The sequence below is a fragment of the Gastrolobium bilobum genome, unplaced genomic scaffold, assembly GCF_033153095.1.
Source record: "Gastrolobium bilobum isolate Gb01-03AN ecotype WA unplaced genomic scaffold, APGP_CSIRO_Gbil_v1 utg4065, whole genome shotgun sequence".
NCBI classification, from domain to species: Eukaryota; Viridiplantae; Streptophyta; class Magnoliopsida; order Fabales; family Fabaceae; genus Gastrolobium; species Gastrolobium bilobum.
The window spans coordinates 87,863-101,886 of record NW_026895955.1 but is presented as its reverse complement, the minus strand read 5'-3'; the positions used below and the strand labels follow the sequence as shown (position 1 = coordinate 101,886).

At 36.7% G+C, this 14,024-nt stretch overlaps 2 protein-coding genes and 1 non-coding gene across 3 annotated transcripts; 2 read left to right on the top strand and 1 right to left on the bottom strand.

Moving 5' to 3' along the window:
* Positions 1–2,397: 2,397 nt before the first annotated feature.
* On the bottom strand, positions 2,398–3,777 carry LOC133296957 (uncharacterized). The gene is made up of 2 exons (XM_061496001.1): positions 3,294–3,777; positions 2,398–3,200 (listed from the first exon to the last, which is right to left on the bottom strand). Exons 1-2 carry the CDS (start codon positions 3,775–3,777, stop codon positions 2,398–2,400), a joined length of 1,287 nt encoding a protein of 428 aa, XP_061351985.1.
* Positions 3,278–3,384, top strand: LOC133296963 (small nucleolar RNA R71). Its single transcript, XR_009749580.1, has one exon. It is a non-coding gene; the product is annotated as a small nucleolar RNA R71 (small nucleolar RNA).
* A 5,166-nt stretch (positions 3,778–8,943) lies between the features above and the next one.
* On the top strand, positions 8,944–12,785 carry LOC133296956 (flavonol synthase/flavanone 3-hydroxylase-like). Its single transcript, XM_061496000.1, has 3 exons — positions 8,944–9,056; positions 12,155–12,482; positions 12,573–12,785. The coding sequence occupies exons 1-3, from the start codon at positions 8,944–8,946 to the stop codon at positions 12,783–12,785; spliced, it is 654 nt and encodes a 217-aa protein (XP_061351984.1).
* Positions 12,786–14,024: the final 1,239 nt, after the last annotated feature.

The following is a 14,024-nucleotide window of genomic DNA, read 5'->3' as shown; positions in this document are numbered from 1 at the left end:
GGTCAGTGTAAACAATAACCTTTGACCCTAGCAGATATGATCTGAATTTTCAAATGCATACACAATTGCCAATAACTCTTTTTCTGTAGTAGCATAATTCTTTTGTGCATCATTAAGAATTTTACTGGCATAGTAAATGACATGCAATAATTTGTCCTTCCTTTGGCCTAGAACTACCCCCACAGCATAATCATTGGCATCACACATCAGTTCAAAAGGTAATGAAAAATCAGGTGCCATGATTATTGGTGCAGTGATTAACTTTTCTTTCAAAATATGGAATGCATCCAAGCAGTCATCAGTAAACAAAAACTCTTGATCCTTCCCTAAAAATTTGCATAAAGGTTTTGCAATTTTGGAAAAGTCTTTTATGAAGCGTCTATAAAACCCTGCATGACCTAGAAAGCTTCTCACACCTTTAACATTTATGGGAGGGGGTAGTTTCTCAATAACAGAGATTTTGGCTTTATTCACTTCAATCCCTCTGTTGGACACCTTGTGTCCCAAAACAATACCCTCTGTCACCATGAAGTGACATTTCTCCCAGTTCAGCACAAGATTACAATCTTGGCATCTTTTTAAAACACTATCCAGGTTTTCTAGACATGCATCAAAAGTAGGACCAAATACAGAAAAATCATCCATGAAAATCTCAATACACCTTTCTACCATGTCAGAGAATATGGAAAGCATGCACCTTTGAAAATTCGTTGGTGCATTGCATAGGCCAAACGACATCCTCCGGTATGCAAAGATTCCATAGGGGCAAGTGAATGTAGTTTTCTCCTGATCTTCCGGAGCCACAGTTATCTGATTGTAGCCGGAATATCCGTCTAAGAAGTAGTAGAAATCATGTCCTGCCAATCTCTCTAACATTTGGTCTAGGAATGGAATAGGGAAATGGTCCTTCCTTGTTGCTTTGTTGAGTCTCCAGTAGTCAATGCATATTCTCCAGCCAGTGACTGTTCTTGTAGGGGTCAGTTCATTGTTCTCATTCCGCACAACTGTCATCCCTCCTTTCTTAGGCACTGTCTGAACTGGACTCACCCAAGAACAGTCTGAAATAGGATAAATCATCCCAGCATCAAGCAACTTCACCACCTCTTTCCTCACTACCTCCTTCATAGTGGGATTCAGTCTTCTCTGTGGTTGTCTCGCTGGTTTGACTTCCTCTTCCATCAATATCTTATGAGTGCAGAAGGAAGGGTTGATACCCTTAAGATCTGAAAATGACCAGCCCATGGCTCTCTTATTCTTCTTGAGCACCTCAACCAGCTTCACTTCCTCCCTTTCAGACAACAATGCATTGATAATGGCTGGGTATGTTTGATCATCCCCAAGGAACACATACTTCAGATTTGAAGGTAGTTTTTTCAGTTCCACCTTAGGTGCTCCCTCAGGAATGTCATCTACCTTCTTTTCAAGCTCTTCAACCGCCGGTTCCTCCTGATAATATTCCCCACTAGTCTCTTCCTTGAATTTGTCCTCCTCAAATGACACGTCTTCTTCTCCTGTCACTTCTTTCACAACCTCTTGTATGATATCAATTCTGAAACAATCCTCCACATCAACAGGATGTTTGATGGCTTCAAACACATCAATTGTAATTGTCTCTTCATTCACCCTTAGCATCAACTTCCCTTGTTCAACATCAATCAAGGATCTAGCAGTTGCTAAGAATGGCCTCCCTAGAAGTAGAGGGCTTTCAGTATCTTCTTCTTCCATATCAAGTATCACAAAGTCCACAGGAAAAATGAATTTATCCACCTTAACCAGAACATCTTCTACCACCCCTTCTGGTCTCTTGATGGATCTATCTGCTAGATGCAGAATAACATTGGTATCATTCAATTTGTTGATTCCCAAAGCTCTACATACAGACAATGGCATCAAATTTATGCTGGCCCCCAAATCACAAAGTGCCTTCCCTACTTCCACATCTCCAATGGCAATAGGAATGCTAAAACTTACTGGGTCTTTTAATTTTGGAGGAAGCTTCTTCTGAATCAGGGCACTGTATTCTTCTGTTAATGCCACAGTCTCACCATCCTTCAGCTTTCTCTTCTTAGACAGAAGATCCTTCATGTATTTTGCATAGTGTGGCATGTTCTCCAAGGCTTCAGCAAATGAAATGTTGATCTGCAACTTCTTGAAAATATCCAGAAACCTTGCATAATGCTGCTTCTGAATTTCCTGCTTCAACCGTTGAGGATAAGGAACTTTGGCATATAGAGATAGGTTAATTGGCTGGTCCTGCTTGTCAGCCATCTTCTTCTTCTCCCACTTCATTAACTTCTTGGGTGAAGAACTCTTTTCAACCACTACCTCTTCTTCTTTCTTATCTTCCTCAACTTTTTCTTTTCCATCATTTTCAACTACAACATCTTCAACAACAACTTACTCCTCATCTTTCTTCTCTTCCACTTTCTTGCTGATCGGTTGAAGCACAAGCCCACTTCTTGTAATGATTGACTTGCAGTGCTCCTTTGGATTCACCATGGTATCACCAGGGAACTTTCCCTGTGGCCTATTAGATATCTGTCTAGACAACTGGCCAATTTGTGTTTCCAAAATCCGGATAGATGCTTCCTGGTTCCTGAATGCTGTCTTTGTCTCTTGCATGAAAACATAAGTTTCTTCTCTGAAGGAATTTGACCCCTGAATATACTCTTGAGTAGTCTTTGATAACTGGGCAAAAGCTTTCTCCCATGCAGAGGTATCACTTTGCTGTGATGAGTGTGTTGGAGGAGGATGCAGTGGAGGATTCAACTGATGAATGGAACTGTAACTGAACCCTGGGTGTTGATTCTTATTCTTCCATGCTGGAACATAAACCTTTCGCTCCTGGTTGTTATAGTTCCTCTGATCATACCATGCCCCATTCACTTCTGCCTGTTCAGCAGGTCCCCCACAATCACAATCATCTGTAACATGGCTTTTCCCACAACTGGCACACACAGAATTAGTGTCCACAGAAGCAACCTTATGAGAAGATAGCTGCTTAGTGAAAGCATCCAGTTGTTGTTGTTGTTTCTGCATTTGCATCATCTGATCATTCTTGGCTAACAAAGCATCATAGCCATCAAGTTTTATAATTCCCATTCTTTTGTTATTCACTGGAGCATTGTCAAACTCCTGAGATGCTAAGGACTCAAATATGTCAAGGGCTTCTTGAGAAGTCTTGGTTGTCAATGAACCATCTGCTGTGAAATTCACCAATATCCTAGTGTTGGTTGTCAACCCTTGGAGGAATATTGCTGCCTGATTCTACACTTTTATCCCATGTTGTGGACATTTCCTCAAGAGTGTCTTGAACCTCTCCCAAGCCTCATAGATAGACTCTGACTCTTTTTGCTTGAACCCTGTAATCTCATCCTTCAACTTTGCCCTCTTGGATGCTGAAAAGAACTTGGCCAAGAACTTGATTTGCAGATCATCCCAAGTTGTGATACTCTCTTGTGGTAGTGATTGTAACCATCTACTGGCATCATCCTTCAGTGAATGAATAAACAACCTCAATAGAATGGCATCTCTGGTCACTCCATTGATTTTCACAGTATCACTCAACAGTAAAAAAAATTCAATATGCAGGTATGGATCTTCTGCACTGGTCCCAACAAATTGTTCCTTCTGCACCAACTGTACTAGTGCAGGCTTCAATTCGAAATTGTTGGGCTTCACTGTAGGTCTAACAACACTCCCAATTGGTGGAATGACAGTGGGAGTCATGTACTCTCCCAGTGTCCTCTGTGGTGGTTGCACATGATTTTCTGCCATAATTTCTTCTTGAACTGTCACACTTGATTCACCATTTTCCTGTAACTGTCTGCGTCTTGTTGCCCTTCTATCCTCCTAATTGTCCTTTCTAATTCTGGGTCAAACAACAAAGAATTTGGATCAATAGTACCTCGCATACACCAGAATTGAAATTGAACAAAAACTCACACAAAAATATAAATTGCTGAAAAATAAAAGACTCAATCTCAAATACTAATGATGTCTGTCAATGTTGAAGAACAAATCCCCGGCAATGGCGCCAAAAACTTGTTGTGTATTTAGCAAGTGTACTAGTCACACAAGTAGTAAAATGATGAGTAAAGATCGTTCCTACGAGGATTTGGATTCAAACACCGACTAACCATATATACTTAAGTTGAATCAAACAAAAGATTATTGGTTGCATTGATTTCTTGTCACCAGAAATTAAATTGAATGAAAGTAAAACTTGATAAACAAATAAAGTGTGAATTATACTTTAAACAAGTAGCCAGTCATCAATTCCCTCAAGCATGAACTTATGTATGAATCAATTCCTATAATAAATTATCTACTATGTGATGTTAATCAACCTTTTTCTTATCATCAAGATGTAATCCCTTACTACCTTGATTGATACATTAATCAGAAACCTGAATCCCTTGGTGATTCCCTTCTTAATACATGCATTAAATACTAAGATCTTAAGATCACATCAGAATCCTAGCATCAATCCCTTGACTACTAGAACACTAATGATGAAGTTGTCAATTACAGAAATAATGTAAACATCCATGTTCTACATTATTCCCTTGATAGAAAGAATCAATAAAGACAACTTCATATCATCACATAATAGATAAACAGAATATTCAATTAACCATTCATAAATTCACACTTGAGTTCCATTGAATCAGACTACAAAGGACTCTACTCAGACATAATGAAAATATAAACAAGAGAAGAAGAAAGATCAAACTCCATTGTCATGATGGTTGAGTCTTCAGTCTTCAATTACAATTACATAAAGATGTACTAACTATTACAAAAACTAATCCTAAAGAATTTGGAAAGTCAGAGAAAGTGAAGAGTCAGATCAGAGGATCTGAGATAGGATATTCAGAAAATGAAGGCACTTGCCCTTTTATAGAGTCACCAAATACAACTGAATAACAGCCAAAAACTGACTTGGGCGCTAAAACGTTCTATGTTGGACATTTTAGCGCTCAACTTTGACGGATGCTCAACTGCTTTTAACTGTCTTTAGCGCTAAAACATTCTCCTTGAACGTTTTAGCGCTCAAGACTAGAACATTTTTGCACATCAGAACGCTAAAACCTTTGCATTGGACGTTTTGGCGCTCGGCACCACCAACTTTTGACTTCTTTATGCAGCAGCGCGCTAAAACGTTCTCAGTGGATGTTTTAGCGCTCAACACTTGGCAATTTCCACTCTTCAGAATCTTTTTCCTTCTCTCATTTGCTTCTTTGAGCTTCATTTCTCTACAAAAACAATGTAGATTTCAACAAAGCTTTCAGAACTTGTACTTTAGGGCTTTCTAGGATATTAACCTCTTTTCCATCCATTTAATCACACAAATTGATACTAATTCATGCTTAAAAACCTGATGAACTAGGGGTTTATCAGTAAGATACTGATTGAAAAATGTATTAGTTTCAGGTTAAAATTGATATACTAGATCATTGATGGATCAAGGAAGCCAGAGAAAGACAAGACTCAAGGCAAGCCAAAGTCAAAAGAGTGTTTTCGTGCTACATCTCGCTGGATTGCTCGCTCAAGATAGCAAGTCCAGAAGACGTGTTTTTTTATGTTGCAGCTCACTGAGTTGCTTGTTTCAGCGAGCAAGTCAACGAGCATATTTTATTTCCTCGCTAAGTTGCTTGTTTCAGCGAGCAAACACAACTAGCATCTCATAAAGGAAAGCCCATGGACCTTTTAATAAAAAGGGAACGAAAAAGGGTATTGGATCAATTTTTTGCAACCTGAAGAGGAGAAATCTCTAATCTAGGATTAAGGAGTTAAAGGAAGGGGTCAAAGTTTTACCGTGGAGACTGGTTATCAAGTTCTTTTATGGATTTCATTAGTTTTTCATCTTTTGTCTTAATTTTCCTAACTATGTCAGCTAGGTCTTCTTGTAGTTAGGGTTAAATGGAATCAATGGATTCCTAATATTATTTACTCATTTCTTGTAATTTGATATTCAATTTTTATGTTATGTAATTAATTTGTTTTTCATTCCCAGTTTCGTTTATGATTTGGCCAATCTTAGATGAACACATGAATTTTGCATGACAAAAGAGATGTTGGTGTTAAACTCTCATTTGATTAATTGCTAGGTTTTCTTTGATCTAGAGATAGATTTATGAAACCTATGACTCTTTTGATAGATTTATGAAACCTATGACTCTTTTGATTCTTCGTTCTTAATGCTTGCCCTAGGCAGGCTCACTAAGGGATTAGGATTTTTAATAGGTCAAAGAATTGAAATACCAAGGGATTGGGTTTTAATTAAATTTTGAAGAATTATCAATAACATTAGTTTGAATATGGATTATGGGAAATGGTAGATTCATTAGGAGAAAATTGGGGAAGTCGAAACCCTAGCTATGTTTTTGTATTATTAATTTTTATTCCTATTTTTAGTCAGAGTTCTTGTTTTTGTTCTTGATAATTACTTGTTAGTCTTAGTATCCGCTTTTATATTTTAATCATATTCACAAAAATCATTCTGGTTGATTCGATTTGGTAGAGTAGTGAAAATAGTGCTTGATAGATCAATCATTGTGGGAACAATACTCTACTCACACTTTATTACCTGTAAGACCGATATACTTGTCGTGATCGCAACAAGCATCCTAAATCCGAATATAGTTTAAACTGGGCTTGCACCCTTTCCATAATTTTATAGGTGTCTTTACAACAGACTTTGATGCAACCAAGTTAAGAAGATACATTGCCTTCTCCTACGCATCTCGCCAGAACAACATTGGCAATGATGAATAATTGATCATGGACTTCACCAAGTCTATAAATGTTTGATTTTTGTATTTTTCAACTTTATGCAACTAATGCGTTCCTAGAGTTGATAGTTGTGAAAACTATCCCCTTTTGAATCAGGCAAGACTTGAACTTTCCAGACAGGTATTTATCACCTCAGTTTTAACCGAAGTGTTTTGATTTGAATGCCTAGATACTTTTCTGCCTAAGACTTAAACCACTTGGAATTCTCCAAAAGCTTCAGACTTATAATGCACTAGGTTAGAGTAAACATTGATATAATGAAGTACTCATAACCTCTTTTGCCTTCAAGGGTAATTGGCCCACATACATCAATATGTACCAATTGTAGTTGAATAGTTGCACAAATCCCCTTGATCTTGTACGATTACTAGTTAATTTACCTTCCAAATAGGACTTGCATGTAGCTTTTAGTTCAAAAACTATGGACTTTTAATCCCTCTTTTAATTAAACCATGTCTCCTATTTGAGGTAATTTAACCCAATTACAAAAGCAAAAGATATGTTTCATTTGAGACTGTTCTTTCTTTGGTGAATATTCTTGTTCATTATCCTTTTAATTCAACATTATAGACTCAATGAGGGTATAGGACACAAGTAATAAAGACCATTTTAAAATAATGCACCAGAACAAACAAGACGAAGATGAACTTCGAAATGAAACTGAGGAATCAAATTGCATTGTCAAACTATGTTTTAACCAAACTAAGCGCAAATAGTTTCTCTTAACTATTATTATTATTGTTAACAATCTTTTAGATTTCTTTACAAGGCTTACGGTGGGGAAGTCACTTTAAAAACTAAAATTGTTATTTGGGCCTTCAGTAAAATTACCAGAGCCTTAGTGGGAGGGTTAATAGTTTTACCAAAGTTGAATGTAATTTATCATTGTTTAATTTCAAAATTATCCTTAGTAGCCAAGCATTGCCGACATTGGGTCGTACAACATTTTACTAAAACTTTAAAATTATTGAGGTTTAATCTAGTGAAATTCGATTATACTTATCCGGTGGGCCTTCAGCCATAACCATTTCAATAATAAACTGACAAATGGAGCCCACAAGTTTTGAAATTAATTACTTAATTTAAGACCTTCACACATTCAATATTTGTAATGAGAATTTTCATAAGCTTTGTCGAATGTAAAATTCATTGTTTAATTCCACATTTTTTTTAATAACTTAGTATTGTCGAACGATGAGTCGTACAACACTTTATTAAAATTTTGAAATTATTAGGGCCCAATAAAATTTAATCATGCTTATCGAGTGGGGCTTCTCACAATTATTTTACTAATAGCCCCACAATGCGCCTGAAGGTTAAATTAATTTCTTAATTTAAATCTCCTCCCATAATTATTTAGGTCCAATCTAATAAAATTCAATCATGCTTATCCGGTGGGGCTTTGCATAATGGTCCTACATTGCGGTTGGAGATTAAATTAATCTTTTAAATCTCCTCCCATTCAACATAAGCAGTTTTCCAATTTCTTAGAATTGTTCAATTAAGAGTAGCCTTTCTTTGATTTTAAAAATTATGTAAGCAAACACGCCGATGAACGTGCATCGTTGAACTTATCCGAATTTTGAAAACATTAAGGACCCGTTTGGTGGACAAGATAAGGAGGATATGATAAGATATGATATCATATCCTGCCCTTATCCATTGTTTGGTGAACCAACAAAATATGATGAGCTTATCTTGTAGGCTCATTTTATCATGTAAACAATATGATAACCTATCCTAAGGGGAAACTCAAGTTATGAATGGACAGGATAGGATAAAAAATGTCACTTCCTTCTTATTCCAAATATAGCCCTATGTTCTTCCACTGTGAACATTACACTAACAAGCAGCCACCGTTGTCGCTGCCAGCCATTAGCTACCTCTACCACCAACTACAGCCACCACTATCACCACCAACCATCACAATGAGCTGCCATCCACTACCATTGCCGCAAGCTACAATAACCCCCAACCACCAGGCACCACCACCGATCAGCCCCCACAATTTCCTCCACTCACCGCCACCGCCACCGCCACCACCAACCAGCCACCACCTCAGGCCGCTATGCACCAATCGTCACCGCCACCACTAGCCATTATTACCTTCATCCACTGCCATTTATTAGCCACCACAATTGACACATGTCAACATCAGTGCCGCCACCATCATCACTTCCACCAAACACTCTCACATGTCATGATGTCACCATCGCACCAACAACTACCACCATCGCCGCCGGTTCCATTGGCCATCAGTACCTCTAACCACCAAGCACCAACCATCAATGCCCTCAATCAATCACCACAATTATCACCTATTATTGTCGGCGCTATCACCACCACCCATTGCCACCTGCCCCCACAACTAATACCACCACCAATTCAATCGGTCACCCATCGCACCAGCTTCTGCCGTCACCACCTATCAATGTCACTAGCCACCGGCCACCAATATTAACATTCAATTTAAAACTTAATTTTTAAAAATTTAATTGGTGAGGATATAATTTTTAATATTTTAATTTTTTAAAGTTATTTATGTATTTTAATATATTTAAAATTATGACTTTTTAATTTTTTTCTAATAATTTAAAATAAGAAATAATGTGTAAATAAGTAGGAAAAAAGTAATTTTAAAAGTAATTTTAAAAAATTGTATGAAATTATATCAAATGGGTATTTTTGTCTATTTATATCATAGCATGAAACTATATGGTTTTCCCAAACACCATATAAGATAACATTATCTTATCAGACTGCTTATCTTGTGCACATCAAACATAAGATAGGATATGAGTTTATCAGTCTCATATCATATATATTCTTATCTAGTCCTTTTATCCTATCCATTGATCATGTCCACCAAACGAGCTCTAAGGTCCTAAGATCAGCTCATAATAGGCAGTATGTACTCCACACAATCATGATACGTAATTGTGGTATGCAACATGTGTTTAACATGTGATCATTTTAGAAGACCCACAGATTTACTCACAAAACTTTAAATAATTCTCTTAGGAAATATGCTCAATTATTTATCTAGATTTAAATTATCCTAAATAATTAACTTAATTATTAATATAGATTTTAGGAATCATCATAATTATTATTTATAAGGATAATTTAAAATCAAAATAATTTCAATAACGACTATTAATCATTAAATTCGTTATGCATATATTTCAAAAATTAAAATTAATGTCTTAACGACAATCTAGCCTATCAAATGTACCAACCATTACATTTAAATTTTGAAATATAAATTAGTTGTCACAATGACTATTAATCTAGTCGTTCAAACATAACAATCATCATGCTAATGTAATTAACAAGTTATGCAACAATATGACACCATCTATTCCATATGGCATGTTATCACATCAAGCATGTTATCAAACCATATAATTCATCCATTCATAAAAATAAAATTATTATAAAATAAGTTATAATCCTTGGTTTCCTATAAAAAATAAAAAATACAAATACAAATCAAAATAATTTATCCTCTGACTTGTCTATCCATCTTGTCCTTCTTTTGAGTCCACATGGATTTGTTTCAAGCCTCTTTACGGTAATCATGGGCTTAAAGGCCCAAAATATCAAACTTTGGCAAGAAACCTTAATCCCAAACTTGGAAACTCTAGCTATCATGTCCACTGCTCCATCACATGAAGTTGTGTCAGCACGTCAACCTAGGGTCAAAATTGCCTTGAGAAGAGGGAACGGCGCCACCAAAGCCAACCCAAAAGCCGTCGGACGCGCCTTCACGTGTCAGATTTGTGACGACACATAAAGCCCACTCGCATCCACTTTAGGCGGAACGTGTATCACCTTATGGGGAATCTCCGGCCGCCATTTTCATCGTCTTTTTGTCCTCTTTCATTCCACGTATTTGGTCTCTTCAATCGGCCATCGATCGATCATGAACACATCAAAATGGCTTTAGATGTCCTACTTTTGGCTTCTTTTCATTACAATTTTACAAAAATCTAAAAAATATACAAAAATCCAAATAAAAAACAAGGAGAAAACCTAATCATAAGGGATTAGCCCCCTTGTTACATCCAACGAAAATACAACCAAACCTCTACCATGGATTAAAGCTAGAAACGATATAAAAGCATCAATTTTTAATGAAAGAAATTATAAAGATACACATGCGAAACATATACCAATATTCGTAGAACCCTAGGTGTCATATTCCATGAAGCAACTAATTACATGAATAACGTAAATCAAAGAATCCGCATCCAAATACGCAATCCGGCTCTGGTACCAATTGTAGGCACAATTGGATCTGCGTAAGCGTTAAAACTATTGCGATTTGGAATGCAACTGATCATTACGATTCAGATTTACCTCTTGTCGTGCATATCAGTGCAAAATCTGGTCGTATTTGATTCTTCTTCATGAACTGCTCTCTTCTGCATTGCAGCACGAACAATCTCCTCTCGACAGTCGTAATGCTACATGTTAGTGTTGCATTGAGATTTGACAGATTTATAACATCCATGCATATTTAATTTTAGGGAAAAGTTCACCAATGTCCATGTGGTTTGCTTCAGAATCACCTATGCCTCTGTGGTTTGTAAAAGGGTATGTTTTTTATCACATATGTCCCTGTGGTTTTTTATTTTTTACAAAGCACAGGGGCATGTGTGATAGAAAAAAAACCACAGGGACATAGGTGATTCTGAAGCAAACTACAGGGGCATTGGTGAACTTTTCCCTTAATTTTATAAAAAAAGTGACGGGTGGTGGGCGCAGCGGTTGTTTGGTAGTTAGTATCTGTAGAAATAAATGTCGGTTCCTCTATGTATAGGTACCGGGTTTTTGGTGTTAGTCCCTCTATAATTCCTTACCAGAAATACAAGTTTGGTGTTTTGTGTTAATGAAAAAAAATCTGAAGTTCAACATGAGTAGAGAGCTTAAAAAAAATAGTTTGATTTTTAGTAAACTAATCTTAAATCAGGTTATTTATCTCAATCTAATTAATTATTATTAACGACATTTTTTTTAGAGAGTACTAATACTTTAAATAACATTATAAATTTAAGCTAGCAGTCTGTATAATCATGCAGTCTCTTTTGTTTTAGTTTTTTTTAATTGTAATAAACGAGGCTAACACCCTAGACAAAGAAAATTAGACATGAAAGTGTAGGAGAATAAAGACCATACAATTACATAACAAAGTCAACAACAGGTTGATTGGGGTGGGGACTGGCGGGTCCAAAATGATTAGGCTTATGGCAGCAGCTTTGAGGGGCACCCTTTAGTAAAAACCTCTTTTAAAATGTTATATAACTTGAGAACTCAAATGAGGTTTGAATAATAACACATGATTTTCTGACAGGGAGGTTAATGAGGAATACGCCAAGTACCTGCGTGGGGTTGTAGACAAATTGTTCAAAAGTATGTCAATAGGGCTAGGACTTGAAGAACATGAGTTAAAGGAGGCTGAAGGTGGAGATGAAATGATTCACCGTTTAAAAATCAACTATTACCCACCTTGTCCATGCCCTGATATCGTTCTAGGTGTGCCACAGCACACAGACATGTGCTACATGACCATTCTTGTGCCCAACGAGGTGCAGGGTCTTCAAGTCTCTGCGGATGGTCACTGGTACGATGTTAAGTATGTCCCAAATGCCCTCGTTATTCACATTGGCGACCAACTGGAGGTATACACATATCTTATATTAACGTTGTTTGTTATAAATTTTGGATGAGCAAATAATGATATTTATTTTATTTTATGGTTATATATATAGATATTGAGCAATGGGAAATATAAGGCAGTGTTGCACAGAACAACTGTGAACAAAGAAAAGACAAGAATGTCGTGGCCAGTGTTCATAGAGCCCCAACCACATCACGAAGTTGGTCCTCACCCAAAGTTGGTTAACCAGGACAATCCACCTAAATACAAGACCGAGAAATATAAGGATTATGCTTACTGTAAGCTCAATAAGATCCCTCAATAAATGGAGCGTGCTGGTTGGTCAATTTATTAAATGAAAGTGTTCCTTGTACTAAGGAAAATAAGATCTCTATCTACTGTGGGATGTTTTGTATTTTATTTTTGATTTTCTGAAATAAAGATGATAGTGAACTGCTTTTCCTGTTTTGTTATTGTACAATTTAACTAGTTATTTTACTCGTGAAATACGTAAGTTATTTTAAATTGGACATCTATAAATATAAGTTTTTATTTAACTAATGGATGCTCCACTAAGATCATCACCATTCATTTTAGGCACATTCACATAAATTTAGGTATACCTGGTTGAAGTTTGAGATCTTGCTGAAGCATGTATTAATTATTCCCGTAAGAGGAAGACTAATAAGAAAACAGAACATAACTCCATTACCTTATTTGGGAGGTAAATTATAAAAGAATGAAATCAAACTAACGTAACTAACAACATTATTATTTTTATTTCACCCCATTCCACCCCAATTATTTGGGTCTTCAAGAGGAATAGAAGCGTAACAACTCACGTTAGGTTCCTTTACCTTCTAATTTTAAACTCCCAAATAAAGAAAACTGTTATCTTTCTAATCCCCTCATTTCCTTTTTCGTTGATTTAGGCCAAACATCACTCCAACCGATAGCACCAGGCTCAGTTTCTATGATTAGCTTTTGTAACATCATCAATATTTATCAAAGATCTATTAGCTCTAAATACTCAGCTGCTAAGGTAGCCCAAGTTTTCAGGGACAACATCATAAAGTTGCATGGTCCTCCTAAATCCATTGTCTTCGATCGCGACCTCATCTTCCTCAGTGAATTTTGGCAAACACTATTCAAATTGCAGGGTACATTTTTACATTTCAGTTCAGCATACCACCCACAATCAGACGAACAAACTGAGAGAGTTAATCGAAGTTTAGAGCAATACCTGAGATGTTTTGTTCACGAACATCTTTTTTTATGGCACAGATACCTCAGATGGACGGAATTTCATTATAACACAGATCACAATCGGTCTACGGGCTTCTCACCCTTTCAAGCAACGTACGGCCGATCACCTCCATGTCTCCTAGAGTATGTTATGGGGCCGTCTTCCCTCGAAGCAGTAGACTCAGATCTCCAACAGCGCTCCTTGCTCTTCGCATCGTTGAAACAGAACTTAAAAAAGGCTCAAGCTTTAATGAAGATACAAGCAAATACAAAACGAAAAGATCTCACCTTTCAAGTAGGAGACCGTGTGCTTCTACGC

What these genes read in the sequence shown, in the direction of transcription:
- LOC133296957 (XM_061496001.1), bottom strand. Translation starts at nt 3,777, where the DNA reads ATGGCAGAAAATCATGTGCAACCACCACAGAGGACACTGGGAGAGTAC. An exon ending in CAAGACACTCTTGAGGAAAT is followed by an intron (nt 3,201 to 3,293) that starts GTCCACAACATG and finishes ATTTCACAGCAG; the next exon opens with ATGGTTCATTGACAACCAAG.
- LOC133296956 (XM_061496000.1), top strand. Translation starts at nt 8,944, where the DNA reads ATGTCAACATCAGTGCCGCCACCATCATCACTTCCACCAAACACTCTC. An exon ending in GCCGGTTCCATTGGCCATCA is followed by an intron (nt 9,057 to 12,154) that starts GTACCTCTAACC and finishes ATTTTCTGACAG; the next exon opens with GGAGGTTAATGAGGAATACG. An exon ending in ACATTGGCGACCAACTGGAG is followed by an intron (nt 12,483 to 12,572) that starts GTATACACATAT and finishes TTATATATATAG; the next exon opens with ATATTGAGCAATGGGAAATA.